This window comes from Orcinus orca, chromosome 2, assembly GCF_937001465.1.
Source record: "Orcinus orca chromosome 2, mOrcOrc1.1, whole genome shotgun sequence".
Taxonomy (NCBI): Eukaryota; Metazoa; Chordata; class Mammalia; order Artiodactyla; family Delphinidae; genus Orcinus; species Orcinus orca.
The window spans coordinates 106,250,040-106,272,688 of NC_064560.1; the positions used below are offsets into that span (position 1 = coordinate 106,250,040).

Sequence of the window (22,649 nt, forward strand, 5' to 3'; positions counted from 1 at the left end):
CTTGTATGTGTACGTCGATGTCTTTCTTCAAATTTGGGAAGTTTTTGGCTATTATTTCTTCAAATATTCTTTCTGTCCCTTTCTCTTTTTTCTCTTCTTCTGGAACTCCCATTATGCATAGATTGGTACACTTGCTGGTTTCTCACAAGTCTTTAGACTTTTCATCTTTCTTCATTCTTTTCTATTTTTGTTCACCAGACTGGATAATCTCAGTTGATGTATCTTTTTTTTTTTTTTTTTTTTTGCAGTACATGGGCCTCTCTCACTGTTGTGGCCTCTCCCGTTGCGGAGCACAGGCTCCGGACGCGCAGGCTCAGTGGCCATGGCTCATGGGCCCAGCTGCTCTGCAGCATGTGGGATCTTCCCGGACCGGGGCATGAACCCATGTCCCCTGCATCGGCAGGCAGACTCTCAACCACTGTGCCACCAGGGAAGCCCTCATTTGATGTATCTTAAAGTTTCCTGATTCTTTTTTCTTCCTACTCACATCTGCTGTTTAGTCCCTTTAGTGAATTTTTCATTTCAGTTATCGTACTTTCCAACTCCAGAATTTCTGTTCAGTTCTTTTTTTATAATATCTGTCTTTTTATTGATATTCTCTATTTTGTAAGACATCATTTTCATTGACTGGGCTTCTTCAGGGACAGCGTGTAGCCTTTTTTCATATGTATGGGCCATGCTTCCGTCTTTCTTTGCAGGCCTTATAATTTTTTGTTGATATATGGACATTTTGAATATTATAATGTGGTTACTCAGGACAGCACTCTCTTCCCCCCACCCCCCCCAGCATTTGTTGTTGCTCTTTGTTGTAGTAGTTATTGTTTATTGACTCTTTTGAACTAATTTTGTAAAGTCTGCAGTCTGTTGTGTATAGCCACTAAAGTCTCTGTTCCATTAGCTTAGTGGTCAGCTAGTGATTGGACAGAGATTTCCTTAAATGCCACAAAAAGAAACAAAAACAATAACGAAAAACTCCCAGCCTTTGCAGGTTGGCTCTGTGTGTGTGTTAGGGCATGCTTTCAACACTCAACCAGGTTGTTTACAACCTGTGTCTTTGCCTTCATTTCCTGCTTGCACAGAGTCTGAAGGTCAGCTGGAAGTGAGAGTTTAGGGCCTTCTTGGTTCTTTCTTGAGCATGTGCACAGCCCTGGGCAAGTGCACGGCTTTTCAGGTCAGTAAGAATATGTGGGTGGTGTTTTTCCTTTTCTTTTCTTTTTTTTTTTTCGTTTATTGTGGAAGCTTTTAAAAACCCTTGTATTTTGTCATTCCTCAGCCTTTTCTCCCAAGCTTTTTAGTTAGTCTGTTGTTTGCCTCAACTGCTTTCCATTATCCCATACAGAGGCAACTAATACATTTGCCTGTAAATGTTTTTGACCAACACTCTCAGGTAGCTTCCTTAGCAACAAGAGAGTTCCAAGTTAGGTGAGATAAAGTCAAGCCTTTTGAGCCAGTCCTTTCAGTGATCCACCAGACAGATCAAAACTAACAACCATGATTCTTTGCAAATGAGGTGCCTTCTGCTTCCTCCATTAATGGTACATGCACCAGAAATTTGGGCTATTATCTTCAAGGTACCCTTGACCAAGGGGTGGGTTGGGGGTGGGGGGGTATGTTAAAACACCCCTTTTTTCTTACTGAGACTCAGCTTTTTTTTCTTGTTAAGCATTCTCCTGGTTGCTGCAACTTTTAGTTAGTTTCCAGAGTCTGAGAAAATAGATGCTAACAGCTTTTGACAAGTTTTTTCATTGCTTTTATGTTGGGATGGACTTTTGGTGTTCCTTATTCTGCTTTTTTTGCTTACATCACCCTGTGTTTATATGATCCCATAGATTCTGATTCTGGATCAGGCTCAGATTCTGATCAAGAGAATGTTGCTTCTGGCAGTAATGCCTCTGGAAGTGAAAGTGATCAAGATGAAAGAGATGACTCAGGAAAACCAAGTAATAAGGAACTGTTTGGAGATGACAGTGAGGATGAGGGAGCTTCTCATCATAGTGGGAGTGATAATCACTCTGAAGGATCAGACAATAGATCAGAAGCTTCTGAGCGTTCTGACCATGAAGACAATGATCCCTCAGATGTAGATCAGCACAGTGGATCAGAAGCCCACAATGACGATGACGATGAAGGTCATAGATCAGATGGAGGGAGCCATCACTCAGAAGCGGAAGGTTCTGAAAAAGCACATTCAGATGATGAAAAATGGTGCAGAGAAGATAAAAGTGACCAGTCAGATGATGAAAAGATACAAAATTCTGATGATGAGGAGAGGGCACAAGGATCTGATGAAGATAAACTGCAGAATTCTGATGATGATGAGAAAATGCAGAACACAGATGATGAGGAGAGGCCTCAGCTTTCAGATGATGAGAGACAACAACTGTCTGAGGAGGAGAAGGCTAATTCTGATGATGAACGGCCAGCAGCTTCTGATAATGATGACGAGAAACAGAATTCTGATGATGAAGAGCGGCCACAGATGTCTGATGAGGAGAAAATGCAAAATTCTGATGACGAAAGGCCACAGGCCTCGGATGAAGAACACAGGCATTCAGATGATGAAGAGGAACAAGACCATAAGTCAGGTAATACATTTATGAGAACCATAATGGTTTAGTAGAAGCATTCAGGTACAGCAGGGGCTCATTTATTCTTTTCACGTTCCTACTTTTAGTACCCTGTTTTTTCTCTTCTGTCCCTCCATTTTAGCCTTTTCTAACTCTATACATTTTGCCTTTAAACATTTTCCTAATCCATGTATTATTTCTCTCTATTCCCCTTCCATTTAATATATGATAGATCAGGAAGAAAAAAATTTAAAGAGGAAAGTCTTAGAGAAAGATGTATAGTGCTAAAGTAGCTAGATATCAAATAGTTAGTTCCATTTTTGTGGGTAACTAAGAGCACGCCTCAGGTGAGAATAGATTTGCCTGGGCGAAAAAACCCAATACCATTGAACCTCCCCCATAGGGTAACTATAATGAGGTGTGAACACCAGGTTCCAGCTCAGTTTATTTGAGATCCAAAATTTCATCCTCCAGAGGTAATCAGGCTCCAAGGAGTTTGCTCAAACTAATCAAATTCACAGGAAACTATAAAAATTGAATTGCAAAATTGTTTGTTTCAAGAGCATCAATTATTTCTCTCTTATCATTGTATCCTTTCCTTTGGGGGAAAATCTACATTGGATGCCAAATTATAACAATCAGGAGGTGACCTGGGGAGCATAATATCCAGAAAGTGAAAACACAGCTGGATGATCTCAATGAGCTATGATAGCTTGACATATGTGTCGTCATCCTGGGGAGATGTGCTTGGATCAGAACATTCATTCCCTAAAGACAGCAGGAAACACAGAGCTGAACTTTGGCTTTTGGACCCTGTTTTATAATAGTCATTTACACTGTTTTCCTGAAGTTAACACGTTCTCATATAGAATATTAAAACAATTAGCCATCTTCTTTTTTTGTATTATATAAAAGTCACTTTGATTAGGTTGGAAGTCTTCCTGAAGTAATTAATATCTGGATTGCTTCATTTCTATAAGTGATTGATTATAATTACATATTGATCCTGTCTTCTTAAGAGCTGCAGTATGGAGAGAGGGGGTCTTTTCCCCTGTAATACATACCTCAGGATAGCATTCAACACCACATTTTAGCATTATTTAGGAGAGGAGATCAGAAAATTTCCAGAGATGGATATAGGTCTATATAGACTATAGGACTGCAGTAAGTACTCAGTAACTAGTTCTGGGTAGAGTTATTTGTACTGTTACCAAAATCATTAAGGCTCATGCACTACTTCCCAAATACTAGCAGGCTAATATAAAACTAGGGTCATATTAGGAATCTTGTAGCTGGTCATTCTGCTTAATTCTTAACTAGTTCTACAATGGTTCTTTTTTTTTTTTTTAACATCTTTATTGGAGTAGAATTGCTTTACAAAGATGTGTTAGTTTCTGCTTTATAACAAAGTGAATCAGCTATACATATACATATATCCCCATATCTCTTCCCTCTTGTGTCTCCCTCCCTCCCACCCTCTCTATCCCACCCCTCTAGGTGGTCACAAAGCACTGAGCTGATCTCCCTGTGCTATGCGGCTGCTTCCCACTAGCTATTGGGTTTACATTTGGTAGTGTATATATATTCATGCCACTCTCTCACTTTGTCCCAGCTTACCCTTCCCCCTCCCCATGTCCTCAAGCCCATTCTCTAGTAGGTCTGCATCTTTATTCCCATCCTGCCCCTAGGTTCTTCATGACATTTTTTTTTTTTAGATTCCATATATATGTGTTAGCATACGGTTTTTTTTTTCTCTTTCTGACTTATTTCACTCTGTATGACAGACTCTAGGTCCATCCGCCTCACTACAAATAACTCAATTTCATTTCTTTTTATGGCTGAGTAATATTCCATTGTATATATGTGCCACATCTTCTTTATTATAGTGGTCCATGTTTGAAGTTTACAATTAGGTAAATAATTGTACCATCCAGATATATTTGTCTCTTCCATTGCAATATTTTTTACTTTTTTTTCTTCTGTAATGAGTGGTATATACATTTAATTATAAGTTTCAGTACTGCTTTTTGCATTCTCCCAAGTTTTTCTGCTTACAGAAACCAATGTTCCTTTTATTAATTTTATTTTAAAATTTACTATAGTAAGTTGATTTTTGTGTGTGTATGTAGTTCTGTTAGTGTCAATGCATGTATAGATTTGTGTAACCACCACCACAGTCAAGATACAGAATAGTTCTGTCACCCTAGAAAACTCCCTCATTCTATACCTTCTGTAGTTATATACTTCCCCACCTGTGACCCTTGACAACTACTCCTCTGTTCTGTCACTGTAGTTTTGTCTTTTTGAGAATGTCATCATATAAATGGAATCATACAGTATGTAACCTTTTTTCTTTCACTTAGTGTAATGCATTTGAGACTTACCCAAATCGTTACATGTATCAGTAGTTCATTCTTACTTATTACTGAGTAGTTTTCCATTGTATGGGTGTACCACAGTTCGTTTATCCCTAATGTTGCTTTTATTTATTTATTTATTTTCCTAATGTTGCTTTTAAAACACAAAATTCTAAGTAATGATATGACTGTGATTATGCAGATCTTCTGATTCTCCTCTTACAGAATCTGCAAGAGGCAGTGATAGTGAAGATGAAGTTTTACGAATGAAACGCAAGAATGCAATTGCATCTGATTCAGAAGCAGATAGTGACACTGAGGTACCAAAAGGTACTCAAATTACTTCTTTTATATATCTGTATTTCCATCCCTCTCTCTGCATTTAGCTGTAGTGCATTCCCAACCCTGGGCACTGGCCCCAGACTGCAAGACGCACAGAAGAGAGTGTGGATACATTTAGTGTATACAGGCAAGTTGTACAGATATTAGAAACTGCTTGCACTTAATTAGTTGAAGAACCTGCTTCATTTATAGTCAGAGTGAATCTGCTATTAGGGGCTGAGGCTCTGGTTGAGGTGGAGATGGCAATGTCCATTCTTTGGTTTGAATAATGACAGTTCCAGCGCAGCTTATTAGCTTGTTCTTTTTTTTTTTTTTTTTTTTTAGTAAATTTATTTATTTTTGGCTGTGTTGGGTCTTCGTTGCTGCATGCAGGCTTTCTCTGGTTGTGGTGAGCAGGGGCTACTCTTCGTTGCGGTGCGTGGGCTTTTCATTGTGGTGGCTCCTCTTGTTGCAGAGCACAGGCTCTAGGCACGCAGGCTTCAGTAGTTGTGGCATGCGGGCTCAGTAGTTGTGGCTCGCAGGTTCTAGAGCGCAGGCTCAGTAGTTGTGGCACATGGGCTTAGTTGCTCTGCGGTATGTGTGATCTTCCCGGACCAGGGCTCGAACCCGTGTCCCCTGCATTGGCAGGCGCATTCTAAGCACTGCGCCACCAGGGAAGCCTGTTAGCTTGTTCTTAAGTTCTTAATAGGTTAATATCAGATGAAGAACCATATTCTTCAAGCTATGGTTTATTTATTTAAATTAATTAATTAATTTATTTTTGGCTGCATTGGGTCTTTCTTGCTGTGGGCAGGCTTTCTCTAGTTGCGGCGAGCGGGGGCTACTCTTCATTGCGGTGCGCGGGCTTTTCATTGCAGTGGCTTCTCTTGTTGCAGAGCACGGGCTCTAGGTGCACGGGCTTCAGTAGTTGTGGCTCTCAGGCTCTAGAGCATAGGCTCAGTAGTTGTGGCGCATGGGCTTAGTTGCTCTTTGGCATGTGGGATCTTCCCGGACCAGGGATTGAACCTGTGTCCCCTGCACTGGCAGGCGGATTCTTAACCACTGCACCACCAGGGAAGTCCCCAAGCTCTGGTTTAGATGAAGAGTTTATAAAAACCCAGTGTTAGGTAAGGTGGGTTTGTTGTAAGGTTAAAAGATCTACCTGTTCACCTCTTCACGTGACTACATTTCAAATGGCTAATTACTATACAGTAAAGATAAGATGTTAGTATAAAAGTTACAGCAAACATAAGTTTGATATGCACAACCATTTTGTGCTGAATGGTAATTAGGCATTAATGTTAAGTAGTTTATATAAATTATCACAAGTAACAGTATAACTAAAGGAAACATTTAGAGAGTCAACTAGAGAGAAAAGGAGAGAGCTGGACAGAACAAGCTCTGGGGTTTACTTAAAGATCTTTAGATCTATGTACATGGACTTCGGAATCAGATGATCCAAGTTAGAATCTTTGTGGTTCTTTGCACTTTCCAACTGTATGATTTTGGTCAAATTAATTACTTACTACACTTAAATTTTCTGATCTGTAAGAAGGAGGTGATGCTAACCACGTAACAGCGTTGTTGTGAGAATTAGATATATTAATTATTTTATCTGTTTACAGTTATTTATTGAGAATCTGCTTTGTACTAGTACTATTCTGTGCGCTCAGAATGTAGCAATAATCAAAACAGATAAAGACTTCTCCCTTGTAGACCCCATATTCTGGTGGGGTCTGTGTAAGGTAGGGAGAATAATAGCACAATAAGTAAATGAAATGTTAGATGGTGATAAGACCTAAGAAGAAAATAATCAAGTGGGGACGTGTGAGTGTTGCTGGATGGAGTTGTAGTTTTGGTGATTTTATCATATAGATGAACTTTTCAATACTTGTGACCTTCCTCCTTCCTCCTCTTTTTAAAAAAAAAAAAAATTTTTTTTAGAGCAGTTTAAGGTTTGCAGCAAAACTGAGGGCAAGAGATTGCTCATGTATGCCCTACCCCCACTCATGCATAGCTTGCCCCACTATCAACGTCCTCCACCAGAATGGTACATTTGTTACAATTGATGAACCTACAATGACATATTGTAATCACCCAAAACCCATAGTTTACATTACGGTTCACTTCTTGGTATTGTACATTCTATGGGTTTGGAAAAATGTATGACATGGATCCACCATCTTCATGTCATACAGAATAGTTTCACTGTCCTAAAATTCTCCGTGCTCTGCCTGTTCATCCCTCCCTCCTGCCTAACCTCTGGCAACCAATGATCTTTTTACTGTCTCCATAGTTTTGCCTTTTCCAGAATGTCATAGTTGGAATCATATAGTAAGTAGCCTTTTTAGATTGGCTTCTTTCACTTAGTAATATGTATTTAAGTGTCCTCCATGTCGTTCATGGTTTTACAGCTCATTTATTTTTAGCACTGAGTAATGTAGGCATACCTTGTAATATTGCACTTCAGTTTATTGTGCGTCTCAGATACTGTGTCCTTTGCAAATTGAAGGTTTGTGATAACTGTGCATTGAGCAAGTCTGTTGGCGCCATTTTTCTAACAGCTTTTGCTTATGTCATATCTCTGTGTCACATTTTGATAATTCTTGTGATATTTCAAACCCTCCACCAGCAAAAAGATTATGATTCACTGAAGGCTTAGATGATGGTTAGCATTTTTTAGCAATAAAATATTTCATAATTTTTAAATAATTTTAAAATTTAAAGTGTTTTAAAATTAAGATATGTACATTTTTTTAGACATAATGCATTTGCACACCTAACAGACTACTGCATAGTGTAAATACAACTTTTATATGCCTTGGGAAACCAAAAATTTCATGTGACTCACTTTATTGCAATATTCACTTTATTGTGGTGGTCTGGAACCAAACCCAAGATGTCTCTGAGGTGTTCCTGTATTCCATTGTCTGGAAGTACCAGTTTATCCATTCACCTACTGAAGAACATCTTGGTTGCTTCTGAGTTTTGGCAGTTATGAGTAAAGCTGCTATAAACATTCGTGTGCAAGTTTTCGTGTGGATGTAAATTTGCAGATCCTTTGGGCAGATACCAAGGAGCACAATTTCTGGGGCATGTGGTAAGAGTATGTTTAGTTTGGTAAGAAACTGCCAGACTGTCCTCCAAAGTGGGTGTACCATTTTGCATTCCCACCATCAGTGAATGAGAGTTCCTGTTGCTCCACATTTTTGTCAGCATTTGGTGTTGTCAGGGTTCTGAATTTTGGCCATTCTAATAGGTTGCCTCTTCTTCTTTTTTTTTTTTTTGTTGCCTCTTCTTTTTCAGTGATCTGTCCTTCACCTTGTCTCAGTAACTCACTCCCATGGTTTTATCCTAGATCATGTCATTACCAATAATCATAACTCTTTTATAACCCCAATTTCAAGCAGTCTTCTTTTTGACTGCCCTCCTATCTTCCTGTCATCTCCTCTACTACCCCACCTTGATTTATTGATTTATTACAGATGGTTGTTGATGTTGTTGTTTTGCCTATACCTGGGTGAAGTTCTGCTTGAGAGGAGGGGGACCTGGGTAGACATGGACCTGTAATTTTAAAACTTGAGGGACTCTATAGAGAATAGGCCTGTGTAGAGTGCTTAAGCCCCAAATTTGAGTATCTAGATTGTAGGAGGATATTTTTGGGCTCCTGGGGAATAGAGGAAAGTGGAAGAACAAGGATGCATGAGTGAAGGGAGAAAGGAGTGCCTCCTGTGCAGCTTTGCCCTTCACTGGATTTGCCCCCTTCCCTCTCCACAGACATTCTTGTCAGATATTTGAGAGCCAGGCTCAGAGTTGTGTTTGAGTGGTTTCTGGGTGCTTGGTCTAGAAACCTTGGGAATATGTTGAAGTGATAGCTTTGAAGAATCATTGTTACAGATATTAATACTAAGCATTTTTTTCTCCTATATGGAAGATAATAGTGGAACCATGGATCTCTTTGGAGGTGCAGATGATATATCTTCAGGGAGTGATGGGGAAGATAAACCACCCACTCCAGGACAGCCTGTTGTAAGTAGAATTACCAGTGAGAATTGGAGGAGGGTATTAAATCTGTCTTCTATGCTGGGAAGAGGAAGTCGATAAATGAACTGCAGTATGAAAATACAACAAACAGATGACATTCTCAGTTAATTAGGGAACACTTGGTTATAAGGAGGATTAGAAATAACTGCCATGGCACATCCATCCACGGAATACTACTGAGCAACGAAAAGGATTTAACTATTGATATACGTTAGCAACTTGGATGAAGTTCCAGGGAATTACGCTGAGTGAGAAAAAGCCAGTCCCAAAAGGTTACATACTGTATGAATTCACTTATATAACATTCTTGAAATGACAGAATTGTAGAAATGGAGAAGAGATTAATGGAGATTAAGGAGGGATGAGGGCAAGAGGGAAGTGGATGTGGCTGTAAAAGGGCAGCATGAATCTTTGTGGTGATGGAAATGTCCTGTGTCTGCCTGTATCAGGGTCAGTCTCCTGGTTGTGATATTGCTCTATAGTTTTGCAAGATGTTATCACTGGGAAAAAATGGATAAGAAAAAGAAAGAAAGAAAGAAAGAAAAAGAACTGCCCAGCATGAGGTTAGCGCCATACCTTAAGAGACTAGACTGCAAGGACCTGTGAATTGAGAACCATTGGTTTAAATGTTTTTTGTGTTTTGTTGATAATCTTCTCTGATTTTAATTGATAGAGTGACTTCATATTGAAGTGCTGATTAATTTCACACTTATATCAGTGAATATGTGGAAGGTAGATTTATCACAAAAGAGATATTTTCTTATATTGATGCCTTCAAACAGATCTTGTTTTGCATGCAGTTTTTGGGGAGTTGGTTGGTAGGGATGGATGTTAGCCCTAAAGTCATGTCTCATTATACTTCTTATCTGCCTAAGCAATTAAAGTGTGGAAGTTGAGCTAGACCACCTCTAAGGTCCCATCAAGATCTAAAATTCTGTGACTCTTTCACTAGGATGAAAATGGATTGCCTCAGGATCAACAGGAGGAGGAGCCAATTCCTGAGACCAGAATAGAAGTAGAAATACCCAAAGTAAACACTGATTTAGGAAATGACTTGTATTTTGTTAAGCTGCCCAACTTTCTCAGTGTAGAGCCCAGGTAAGGGGATCAGTTAATAGTGTTTTTTAATGTTGGATAGAGATATGTAGAATGTTGATATTTTTCTTATTTTGTATGAGTTGACTAATCACAAAATGGAAAACTGGTTATGTAGCTCTGAAAAAATAAATCAAGTATATACTGTGATAGAAAAAGTATGGACTATTGGTAAAGGAGACTTTTAATGCTTGTAATTGTTTTTAGCAGTCTGGTATTTCTTATGAATTAACAGACACCACAAGTCTTTGGTTGTTTCTGACTAATGGATCCCTGAAAAAGCTGGAACTGAGAGTGGTTACGTTTGCTAGAGAAACTGCCAATGTCTACTGTAGCAGTCATTGTGGATCTAGAAAAACTAATGGTTTTGGACGGTTAAACAGTGTTGATGGGTATTATTCACTAAGTAACATGCAAGCTCTTGTGTAATTTAAAATTTTTTCCCTAAGCAAAATGATGTGGAAAGCTAGAGTATGTGTGGTGTACTCTTCGGAAGACATATAAGAATAAAGAATAGTTTGAATATTTAGCCTTGCTTGCACTTTATTTCAAGCAATATGTATTAACACCAAATTTCAAGAAGGTGCAGTAATTTGAATGCTTCCTTATAGTTGACCATTATGATTTTTAATTATTGTGATTTTTTAGAGTTGCATTATATAACAGTAATGATATTTCTTACAAAATGTGATTAATAGTTTATTTTAAAAACAATTTGTAGACCTTTTGATCCTCAATATTATGAAGATGAATTTGAAGATGAGGAAATGCTGGATGAAGAAGGTAGAACCAGGTTAAAATTAAAGGTACTATTCTGTGCTTTTTTTTTCTTTTATAAAGTAAAACCTGGGAATATTAACTTGGGACTTGAGCTTTTGAAAATGATTTTTTATGTTTCTTGTTTTATCAACAAACAAATTATCTACCTTTTCAGAATATCTTTAGAAAGAAAATACGTAGCTTTTTCTCTGTATAAGGTGTCACTTTTCTGTTACTTTTCTCAGTGTTAAACTTTTTTGATGCTTTAAAAAAGTTATTAGCTACTTTCTTCAGAATAAGTTGTACTGGGGTTTGGTGTTTAGAGCAGCTATCGCCATACGTACTGTGGGTTAAGTTCTAACAAATTCCTGCAAGGGGAATTTCTTTAGGCTCTTTGATCTATGGATAAACAAATCAGATACAAAAGGAGAATTTATCTCTAGTACCTAACACTTTACCATATGGCTGTCTTTGTATTCTTCCGATTGTTCTTGTTCACTATTAGAAGAGATTTTTATTGTACTAAATTCCTAATGCTTCTCTTTGATACCTTGTACTATCTGGTTACCTCTATCCAAGGACGGCCTCTAATCTTCCTTTAACCAAGGAGGATGTAAGTTTAAGCAGATGCTTTAGAGCTGAGTTGTAGCAAAGAACAAGGAGCAGTTGGGACTTCCCTGGTGGGGCAGTGATTAAGAATCTGCCTGAGAATGCAGGGGAAATGGGTTCGATCCCTGGTCTGGGAGGATCCCACATGACGTGGAGCAACTAAGCCTGTGCGCCACAACTACTGAGCCTGTGCTTTAGAGCCCTTGAGCCACAACTACTGAGCCCACGTGCCACAACTACTGAAGCCCACACACCTAGAGCCCGTGCTCTGCACCAAGAGAAGCCACCGCAATGAGAAGCCCACGCACTGCAATGAAGAGTAGCCCCAGCTTGCTGCACTAGAGAAAGCCCGTGTGCAGCAACGGAGACCCAATGCAGCCAAACATAGATAAATAAATTAATTACTTAAAAAACAAAAAACAGGAACCAGTTGAACTCATGATACTGAAATTGGAGCTATGCATTTAAAATTCTTAAATCTGAAGGATTTCCTGTAAATACTTTTTTTTTTTTTTCCTGGTGGATGTTGTACATGGTGTTAAAATATTAAGAAGTGGCAGTCTGGCATTCTTTGAATTCAGGGGCTGAAATTTTAGAGTAATTCCATATCTTCAAGTGTGATAGATCCACAAGCACCTAAAGAACCTTGATATATGATGGCTTCCCTAAAATCCATGGGCTTCCAAAGCTTTTCAGTGAAATGTCATTACTCCTCCCTCTTAATGGAAATGCAAATCAAATGAAAAAATGGAGATAAACAGGCACCATTAACTTGGTCAAGGTCAGACAATTAATAAGGATAGTACTTAGACTGTTTTTGAGGTTTTGCTGTTCTTCCCCTTGCTTCCCCACCCCAAACCCCACCCTGGTCTCCATTAGGTTATCTCTTAATATCTTTCCTCAGAACATCTGTATCTGTTGATTTAGGCTGAGCACTGTGAATTTTTCAAGCCTGTTTTAGTACCTCTGGCATTATTCTGTTGCCTTTCTTTCTCACCATTTATATAAATTAATGTGATAGTGCCTTATTTGTGTACTTTTTATTGATTTTTGCATTTTCCCCTCACGTTCTGTCATGATACATCAGCAAGTGTCAATGTATCTGTATTTTAAGACCATGTAAATCAGACTGTAGTGTAGGCATCAGAGTTTAGAAATAAGTAGTTTACTCTAAAACCTTGGTGCTTAGAGTACAAAATGTCAGTGTGTAACAGACTTTTTTATTTTAAAAAATTTTATTTATTTTTTATACAGCAGGTTCTTATTAGTTATCTATTTTATACATATTAGTGTATATATGTCGTCAATCCCAATCTCCCAATTCATCCTCCCCTTCCACCCCGCCCCTATGCTTTCCCCCCTTGGTGTCCATATGTTTGTTCTCTACATCATTGTCTTTATTTATGCCTTGGAAACTGGTTCATCTGTACCATTTTTCTAGATTCCACATATATGTGTTAATATACTATATTTGTTTTTCTCTTTCTGACTTAATTCACTCTGTATGACAGTCTCTAGGTCCATCCACGTCTCTACAAATGACCCAGTTTCGTTCCTTTTTATGGCTGAGTAATATTCCATTGTATATATGTACCATTCGTCTTCTTTATCCATTCATCTGTTGATGGACATTTAGGTTCCTTCCATGACCTGGCTATTGTAAATAGTGCTGTAATGAACACTGGGGTGCATGTGTCTTTTTGAATTATGCTTTTCTCTTTTCCCAGTAGTGGGATTGCTGGGTCATATGGTAATTCTACTTTTAGTTTTTTAAGGAACTTCCATACTGTTCTCCATAGTGGCTGTATCAATTTACATTCCCACCAACAGTGCAAGAGAGTTCCCTTTTCTCCACACCCTGTCCAGCATTTGTTGTTTGTAGATTTTCTGATGATGCCCATTCTAACCAGTGTGAGGTGATACCTCACTGTAGTTTTGATTTGCATTTCTCTAATAATCAGTGATGTTGAGCAGCTTTTCATGTGCCTCTTGGCCATCTGTATGTCTTCTTTAGAGAAAGGTCTATTTAGGTCTTCTGCCCATTTTTTTGATTAGGTTGTTTGTTTTTTTAATATTGAGCTGTTTATATATTTTGGAGATTAATCCTTTGTCTGTTGATTCATTTGCAAATATTTTCTCCCATTCTGAGCATTGTCTTTTCATCTTGTTTGTAGTTTCCTTTGCTGTGCAAAAGCTTTTAAGTTTCATTAGGTCCCATTTGTTCATTTTTGTTTTTATTTCCATTTCTCTAGGAGGTGGGTCAAAAAGGATCTTGCTGTGATTTATGTCATAGAATGATCTGCCTATGTTTTCCTCTAAGAGTTTTATAGTATCTGATCTTACATTTAGATCTTGAATCCATTTTGAGTTTATTTTTGTGTGTGGTGTTAGGGAGTGTTCTAATTTCATTCTTTTACATGTAGCTGTCCAGTTTCACCGGCACCACTTATTGAAGAGACTGTCTTTTCTCCATTGTATATCCTTACCTCCTTTATCATAGATTAGTTGACCATAGGTGTGTGGGTTTATCTCTGGGCTTTCTAACCTGTTCCATTGATCTATATTTCTGTTTTTGAGCCAGTACCATTTTGTCTTGATTACTGTAGCTTTGTAGTATAGTGTGAAGTCAGGGAGTCTGATTCCTCCAGCTCCGTTTTCTTCCCCTCAAGATTGCTTTGGCTATTCAGGGTGTTTTGTGTCTCCATACAAATTTTAATGTTTTTTGTTCTAGTTCTGTAAAAAATGCCATTGGTAATTTGATAGGGATTGCATTGAATCTGTAGATAGCTTTGGGTAGTATAGTCCTTTTCACAGTATTGATTCTTCCAATCCAAGAACATGGTATATCTTCTTCATCTATTTGGGTCATCTTTGATTTCTTTCATCAGTGTCTTATAGTTTTCTGAGTACAGGTCTTTTACCTCCTTAGGTAGGTTCATTCCTAGGTATTTTATTCTTTTTGTTGCAGTGGTGAATGGAATTGTTTCCTTAATTTCTCTTTCAGATCTTTCATTGTTAGTGTATAGAAATGCAAGAGATTTCTGTGCATTAATTTTGTATCCTGCAACTTTACCAAATTCATTGATTAGCTCTAGTAGTTTTCTGGTGGCATCTTTAGGATTCTCTGTGTATAGTATCATGTCATCTGCAAACAGTGACAGTTTTACTTCTTTCCCAATTTGTATTCCTTTTATTTCTTTTTCTTCTCTCATTGCCATGGCTACCAAAACTGTGTTGAATAATAGTGACGAGAGTGGGCATCCTTGTCTCGTTCCTGAACTTAGAGAAAATGCTTTCAGTTTTTCACCATTGAGAATGATGTTTGCTGTGGGTTTGTCATACATGGCCTTTATTATGTTGTGGTAGGTTCCCTACGTGCCCACTTTCTGAACAGTTTTTAGCATAAATGGATGTTTAATTTTGTCTAAAGCTTTTTCTGCATCTATTGAGATGATCATATGGTTTTTCTTCTTCAATTTGTGAATATGGTATATCACATTGGTTGATTTGCATATATTGAAGAATCCTTGCATCCCTGGGATAAATCCCACTTGATCATGGTGTATGATCCTTTTAATGTGTTGTTGGATTCTGTTTACTAGTATTTTGTTGAGGATTTTTGCATCTATATTCATCAGTGATATTGGTCTGTAATTTTCTTTTTTTGTAGTATCTTTGCTTTTGGTATCAGGGTTGGTGGCCTTGTAGAATGAGTTTGGGAGTGTTCCTTCCTCTGCAATTTTTTGGAAGAGTTTGAAAAGGATGGGTGTTAGCCCCTCTCTAAATGTTTGATAGAATTCACCTGTGAAGCCATCTGGTCCTGGACTTTGGTTTGTTGGAAGATTTTTAATCACAGTTTCAATTTCTGTGCTTGTGATTGGTCTGTTCATATTTTCTATTTCTTCCTGGTTCAGTCTTGGAAGATTATACCTTTCTAAGAATTTGTCCTTTTCTTCCAGGTTGTCCATTTTATTGGCATATAGTTGCTTGTAGTAATCTCTCATGATCCTTTGTATTTCTGCAGTGTCAGTTGTTACTTCTCCTTTTTCATTTCTAATTCTATTGATGTGAGTCTTTTCCCTTTTTTCTTTTTTTTTCTTTTTTTTTTTTTTTTTGCGGTACGTGGGCCTCTCACTGTTGTGGCCTCTCCCGTTGCGGAGCACAGGCTCCGGACGCGCAGGCTCAGCGGCCATGGCTCACGGGCCCAGCCGTGCCGCGGCATGTGGGATCCTCCCGGACCGGGGCACAAACCCGTGTCCCCTGCATCGGCAGGCGGACTCCCAACCACTGCGCCACCAGGGAAGCCCTTCCCTTTTTTCTTGATGAGTCTGGCTAATGGTTTATCAATTTTGTTTATCTTTTCAGAGAACCAGCTTTTAGTTTTATTGATCTTTGCTATCGTTTCCTTCATTTCTTTTTCATTTATTTCTGATGTGATCTTTATGATTTCTTTCCTTCTGCTAACTTTGGGTTTTGTTTATTCTTTCTCTAGTTCCTTTAGGTGTAAAGTTAGATTGTTTATTTGAGAGTTTTCTTGTTTCTTGAGGTAGGATTGAATTGCTATAAACTTTCCTCTTAGAACTGTTTTTGCTGAATCCCATAGATTTTGGATTGTTGTGTTTTTGTTGTCATTTGTGTCTAGGTATTTTTTGATTTCCTCTTTGATTTCTTCAGTGATCTTTTGGTTATTTAGTAACGTATTGTTTAGCCTCCATGTGTTTGTGTTTTTTATGTTTTTTTCCCCTGTAATTGATTTCTAACCTCATAGCGTTGTGGTCGGAAAAGATGCTTTATATGATTTCAGTTTTCTTAAATTTACTGAGGCTTGATTTGTGACCCGAGATGTGATCTCTCCTGTAGAATGTTCCACATACACTTGAGAAGAAAGTGTAATCTGTTGTTTTTAGATGGAATGTCCTATAAATATCAATTAAATCTATCTGGTCTGTTGTGTCATTTACAGCTTGTGTTTCCTTATCAATTTTCTGTTTGGATGATCTGCCCATTGGTGTAAGTGAGGTGTTAAAGTACCCCCTATTATTGTGTTACTGTCAATTTCCTCTTTTATAGCTGTTAGCAGTTGCCTTATGTATTGAGGTGCTCGTATGTTGGGTGCATATATATTTATAATTGTTATATCTTCTTCTTGGATTGATCCCTTGATCATTATGTAGTGTCCTTCCTTTTCTCTTCCTTCCTTTTCTGGTAACATTCTTTATTTTAAAGTCTATTTTATCTGTTATGAGTATTGCTCCTCCAGCTTTCTTTTGATTTCCATTTGCATGGAATATCTTTTTCCATCCCCTTACTGTCAGTCTGTATGTGTCCCTGGGTCTGAAGTGCGTCTCTTGTAGACAGCATATATATGGGTCTTGTGTTTGTATCCATTCAGCAAGCCTGTGTCTTTTGGTTGGAGCATTTAATCCATTCACAATTAAGGTAATTATCAATATGTATGTTCCTTTTACCATTTTCTTAATTGTTTTGGGTTAGGTTTTTTAGGTCCTTTTCTTCTCTTGTTTTTCCCTCTTAGAGATGTTCCTTTAGCATTTGTTGTAAAGCTGGTTTGATGGTGCTGAATTCTCTTAGCTTTTGCTTGTCTGTAATGCTTTTGATTTCTCTGTTGAATCTGAACGAGATCCTTGCCGGGTAGAGTAATCTTGGTTGTAGGTTCTTCCCTTTCATCACTTTAAATATATCGTGCCACTTCCTTCTGGCTTGCAGAGTTTCTGCTGAGAAATCAGCTGTTAACCTTATGGGAGTTCCCTTGTATGTTATTTGTCGCTTTAACTTTGTTGCTTTTAATAATTTTTCTTTGTCTTTAATTTTTGCCAATTTGATTACTATGCGTCTCGGTGTGTTTCTCCTTGGGTTTATCCTGCCAGGGACTCTCTGCGCTTCCTGGACTTGGATGGCTATTTCCTTTCCCATGTTAGGGAAATTTTCAACTATAATCTCTTCAAATATTTTCTCAGGTCCTTTCTCTCTCTTCTCCTTCTGGGACCCCTATAATGTGAATGTTGGTGGGTTTAATGTTGTCCCAGAGATCTCTTAGGCAGTCTTCATTTCTTTTCATTCTTCTTTCTTTATTATGTTCCATGGCAGTGAATTCCACCATCCTGTCTTCCAGGTCACTTATCCATTCTTCTGCCTCAGTTATTCTGCTACTGATTCCTTCTAGTGTATTTTTCATTTCAGTTATTGTATTGTTCATCTCTGTTTATTTGTTCTTTAATTCTTCTAGGTCTTCATTAAACATTTCTTGCATCTTCTCGATCTTTGTTCCTTCATCTGGTACATAGCCCTCTGCCTTTTCATTTTGTCTTTCTGTGAATGTGGTTTTCGTTCCACAGGCTGCAGGATTGTAGTTCTTCTTGCTTCTGCTGTCTGCCCTCTGGTGGATGAGGCTGTCTAAGAGACTTGTGCAAGCTTCCTGATGGGAGGGACTGGTGGTGGGTAGAGCTGGGTGTTGCTCTCACAGGCAGAGCTCAGTAAAACTTTAGTCTGCTTGTCTGCTGATGGGTGGGGCTGAGTTCCCTCCCTGTGGGTTGGTTGGCCTGAGGTGAACCAACACTGGGGCCTACCCGGGCTCTTTGGTGGGGTTAATGGCAGACCCCAGGAGGGCACACGCCAAGGAGTACTTCCCAGAACTTCTGCTGCCAGTGCCCTTGTCCCAGCGGTGAGCCACAGCGGCCCCTGCCTCTGCAGGAGACCCTCCAACACTAGCAGATAGGTCTGGTTCAGTCTCCTGTGGGGTCACTGCTCCTTCCCCTGGGTCCCAGTGTGCACACTGCTTTGAGTGTGCCCCCCAAGAGTGGAGTCTTTGTTTCCCCCAGTCCTGTTGAAGTCCTGCAGTCAAATCCTGCTAGCCTTCAAAGTCTGATTATCTGGGAATTCCTCCTCCCGTTGTCACACCCCCAGGTTGGGAAGTCTGATGTGGGGCTCAGCACCTTCACTCCGGTGGGTGGACTTCTGTGGTATAATTATTCTACAGTTTGTGAGTCAACCACCCAGCAGTTATGGGATTTGATTTTATTGTGATTGCGCCCCTCTTCCCGTCTCATTGTGGTTTCTCCTTTGTCTTTGGATGTGGGATATCTATTTCGGTGACTTCCAGTGTCTTCCTGTCGATGATTGTTCAGCAGTTAGTTGTGATTCTGGTGCTCTCGCAAGAGGGAGTGAGCGTATGTCTTTCTACTCCACCATCTGGAACCAATCTCTCCAGATTGTTTTTCAAAACCTTGGTGTGTGATGGAAAATAACCATGGACGCTTGGTTTCTTGAGTGACGTTCTAGGGACTAGGCTGACCTTTTTTTTTTTTTTTTTTTTTTTCTGGTATGTGGGCCTCTCACTGTTGTGGCCTCTCCCGTTGCGGAGCACAGGCTCCAGACACGCAGGCTCAGCGGCCATGGCTCACGGGCCCAGCCGCTCCGTGGCATGTGGGATCTTCCCGGACTGGGGCATGAACCTGTGTCCCCTGCATCGGCAGACGACTCTCAACCACTGCACCACCAGGGAAGCCCTAGGCTGACCATTTTTAAAGAGTCAGTTGGTGGTATAATTAACTCTTTAATGGGCAAAGAACCAGGTACAGTTTATGTACCTCTATGAGGTCCTCTGGCTTTAGAAGTACTTTGATGTGTCTTTCATCCCAGTAGGGTAAGACCTAGGAGTGTTTTATCCTTTCATAGCATCATTATTTGAATCACCTTATATAATAGGAAGCATTTTTCAAAGTGGCTTCTCAGTTGATAATGGCCCATATGTGTCTTCATACCTGTATGTGGCTAACCTGTTTTGTATGAGAGGGAAGGCAGGAATTGTGACAGATCATTTCGTTTTGTTTCCTTTATTCAGGAAAATTTTAAACATATACAGATATAATGAGAACAGTATAATAAAATCTCATGTACCCATCTCTCATTTCGGTGGTTGTCAGGTTGGACATCTTGTTTCATCTGTATTCCCCACCCCACCTTACCCAGACTATTTGGAAACAAATCTCAGATTTGACATCATATTTAATTCATGAATATTATCGAGTTTTTAATCAGCCAGCTTCATAGTTGTTTGTTTATATAGTGAGGAATAAAGAAGTAAAGGGGGAAACTGGAGGGAAAACATTAGGACTCAGTTGTAAAGACAGTTGCAGTTAACAGAGGAGATCCAGAAAATCTAACTAGGAGTGGGAGCAGGTGCTGTTAGGGTCAGTGGTGAGGGCAGAGGCAGAGGGAAGCTTGGGCTTAGATCTATCGGTTTTCAAAATGTTGGCTTCTCTTTGATGCCATCTTAATTCACATTTTCTTTATCCTCGTGAGTTTATCCTTTTTAATTCTTTACTGTCATTTTAGTGTGTTTCCAGGATGCAGCAGGGATAAACTATGTGGATTTAGTGTGCTGTATTTTCCTGGAAGTCCCATTGAGTTTTGTTTTGTTTTTTAAAATTAATTAATTTTATTTTTGGCTGCATTGAGTCTTCATTGCTGCATGCGGGCTTTCTCTAGTTGCAGAGAGCGGGAGCTACTCTTTGATGCAGTACCCAGGCTTCTTATTGCGGTAGCTTCTCTTGTTGAGGAGCACGGGCACTAGGGCACATGGGCTTCAGTAGTTGTGGCACACAGGCTCAGTAGTTGTGGCTCATGTGCTGTAGAGTACATGCTCAGTAGTTGTGGTGCATGGGCTTAGTTGCTCCGTAGCATGTGGGATCTTCCTGGACCAGGGATCGAACCCATGTCCCCTGCATTGGCAGGCGGATTCTCAACCACTGTGCCACCAGGGAAGCCTCCATTGAGTTTTCAATTTCAGTAACAGTAGTTTTCATTTTAGGAAGCCGTTGAATATTTTCCACATCTGCCTGGTGCTCCCTCTCCCCAACCCCAAACCACCTCCTACCCCCGACCCACCCCATAAAGTTAAGATAAAGTTAGACTCTAAACCTGCTCAAACCTGGGGTTTTTATTTTCATAAGGTGCTTTTTTTTTTCCTTACCCATGTGTGGGGAGCTTCCCTAGGCCAGTTGGCAGAGTTTTTTAGTCCCACATTTATTGGAGTTTTAGCTCTGTGAGAGAACCTGTTTATACAGGGAGTCTCAATCCTAAATTGCCATTTCATATGGCCTCAAGCCTTATTTCTTGTCCTCCTAGCTCTTACTGAGTCTTAAAACTCCTGGAGTTTACCACAGATTTAGCATCTGCTCAGATGCTCTGGCACTGAGCTCTGTCTCTGGTTCTAGCACTGGGAGCTCAGAAATTCACTTAAGCATACTTTCTTTCCTGTTGTTATTTTATGCAGCATCTCTAGGTGATTGAAACAAGAGGGTTTCACTGTCTGTTTTTCTGTCTCTATCTATGCACGTTTATTCTGTGATTTTGTGTCTCTTGAGGAGAGAAGAAGCACAAGGTACAGTGTTCTGAGGCACTTGTGTTTTAAAACAGGTAGAAAATACTATAAGATGGAGGATACGCCGGGATGAAGAAGGAAATGAAATTAAAGAAAGCAATGCTCGGATAGTCAAGTGGTCCGATGGAAGGTGAGCACAAATGCCTGAAGAGTATGGAAATGCCCAGAATGTGGCTGGGAGGGATCAAGCTTTGGAATATGAGCTTATTTGGGGTACACCTCTTATTAAAGACTTTCCATTGTTTAGTCCCTGGCATTGCAAAGAAAACCTGAGAGAAATATAAATAGGCAGTTGAGGGTCATACAGGCTGGTGGAAGACATTAAAAGTAGGCCGGAAATGTGACTGTCCTCTTTGGCTCCAGCATAGTAGTCTGGAGAAGTTAGACCAACTTCCCTCCCTCCTTACAAATTGACGCTTTAGTAAAACTGCCCTTCACTGGGAAGGTGGTAGAGGCTGAGTGAATGTCACAGCATGTTTTACTTCTAAGCATAAACGTACAGAGTGTTGTACTTCTGTGTAGGTCGTTTTCCACATCACGCCTTCTTTATTCTTTCCTTCCTTCTGAATCGTGTGTAAAGAGAGAAAGCAGCAGCTGAATCACATTTTAAGTGAAGTAAAATGATAGAGTGAAAGCTTTCTGACTTACATGTGAAGTGTTCCTTCTTTTCAGCATGTCCCTGCATTTAGGCAATGAGGTGTTTGATGTTTACAAGGCTCCACTGCAGGGCGATCACAACCACCTTTTTATAAGACAAGGTACCGGTCTACAGGGACAAGCCGTCTTTAAAACCAAACTCACATTCAGGTAATTACTCTCATCAACGTACTATTTGTTACAATAAAAGCGGTGAAATATAGGTGTTGTTCAAAGTGCCTGACTCCTGATTGGCATAACCTTGCAGTATAGTTCCCCAAAGACCAAGATCTGGTTCTCAGCTCTGAAGGTTCAAAGGCTATATTGTCAAGTTGCTGTTTCACAGGGAACCAGGTCATGCTACCTAAACTTCCAAGAGACTGTTATGTAAACCAGAATGTCAGTTTATTAATTCCAGTGATTACTATAACTGCCGGCAGGCCTAAGAATACTTACAGGTCAGTGCAGTAATTAGAGGTTGTTAGTGTGCATGCAATCAGAGGAAAGGCAGTGAGTTGGTGGGTGTGAAGGCTGAGGTCATCTTGTTCTTTAGGCTGCTACATCTATTACCTCTCCAAGGATGTGTCCCCCAAGCAGCCCAGGATACTCAGGTCAGCTATCGAGAGTATCCCCCTTGTCTAGGCAGCGTAGGCACTACAATGAAACATTCCTGGTTTTCTTTTCTTGATTCTAAGCAAACCATCCTCCTTGGGTAATGCTTATCTTTGGAGAGGGCACAATATTCTTGGTTATGACTTACAGTTTTGAAAATTGTAATGGTCAAGATTATAGGCTTTGGAATCAGATAGACCTGTATCTGAGTCCCATTTCCACTTGCATGACCTTGTGTAACTTTCTCAA

The 22,649-nt window shown here is 39.5% G+C and overlaps 1 protein-coding gene across 4 annotated transcripts in view; it reads left to right on the top strand.

Annotated features, from left to right (window-relative positions):
• Positions 1-22,649, top strand: part of LEO1 (LEO1 homolog, Paf1/RNA polymerase II complex component) — a 50,768-nt gene that overhangs the window by 11,689 nt on the left and 16,430 nt on the right. For all 4 annotated transcript variants that reach the window (XM_033409088.2, XM_049705993.1, XM_049705992.1 and 1 more), the window contains exons 2-8: positions 1,830-2,585; positions 5,150-5,254; positions 9,180-9,274; positions 10,242-10,387; positions 11,106-11,190; positions 21,188-21,282; positions 21,825-21,959. In XM_033409088.2, the coding sequence (XP_033264979.1) occupies positions 1,830-2,585; positions 5,150-5,254; positions 9,180-9,274; positions 10,242-10,387; positions 11,106-11,190; positions 21,188-21,282; positions 21,825-21,959 (1,417 nt within the window). The remainder of the gene's footprint in view (positions 1-1,829; positions 2,586-5,149; positions 5,255-9,179; positions 9,275-10,241; positions 10,388-11,105; positions 11,191-21,187; positions 21,283-21,824; positions 21,960-22,649) is intronic.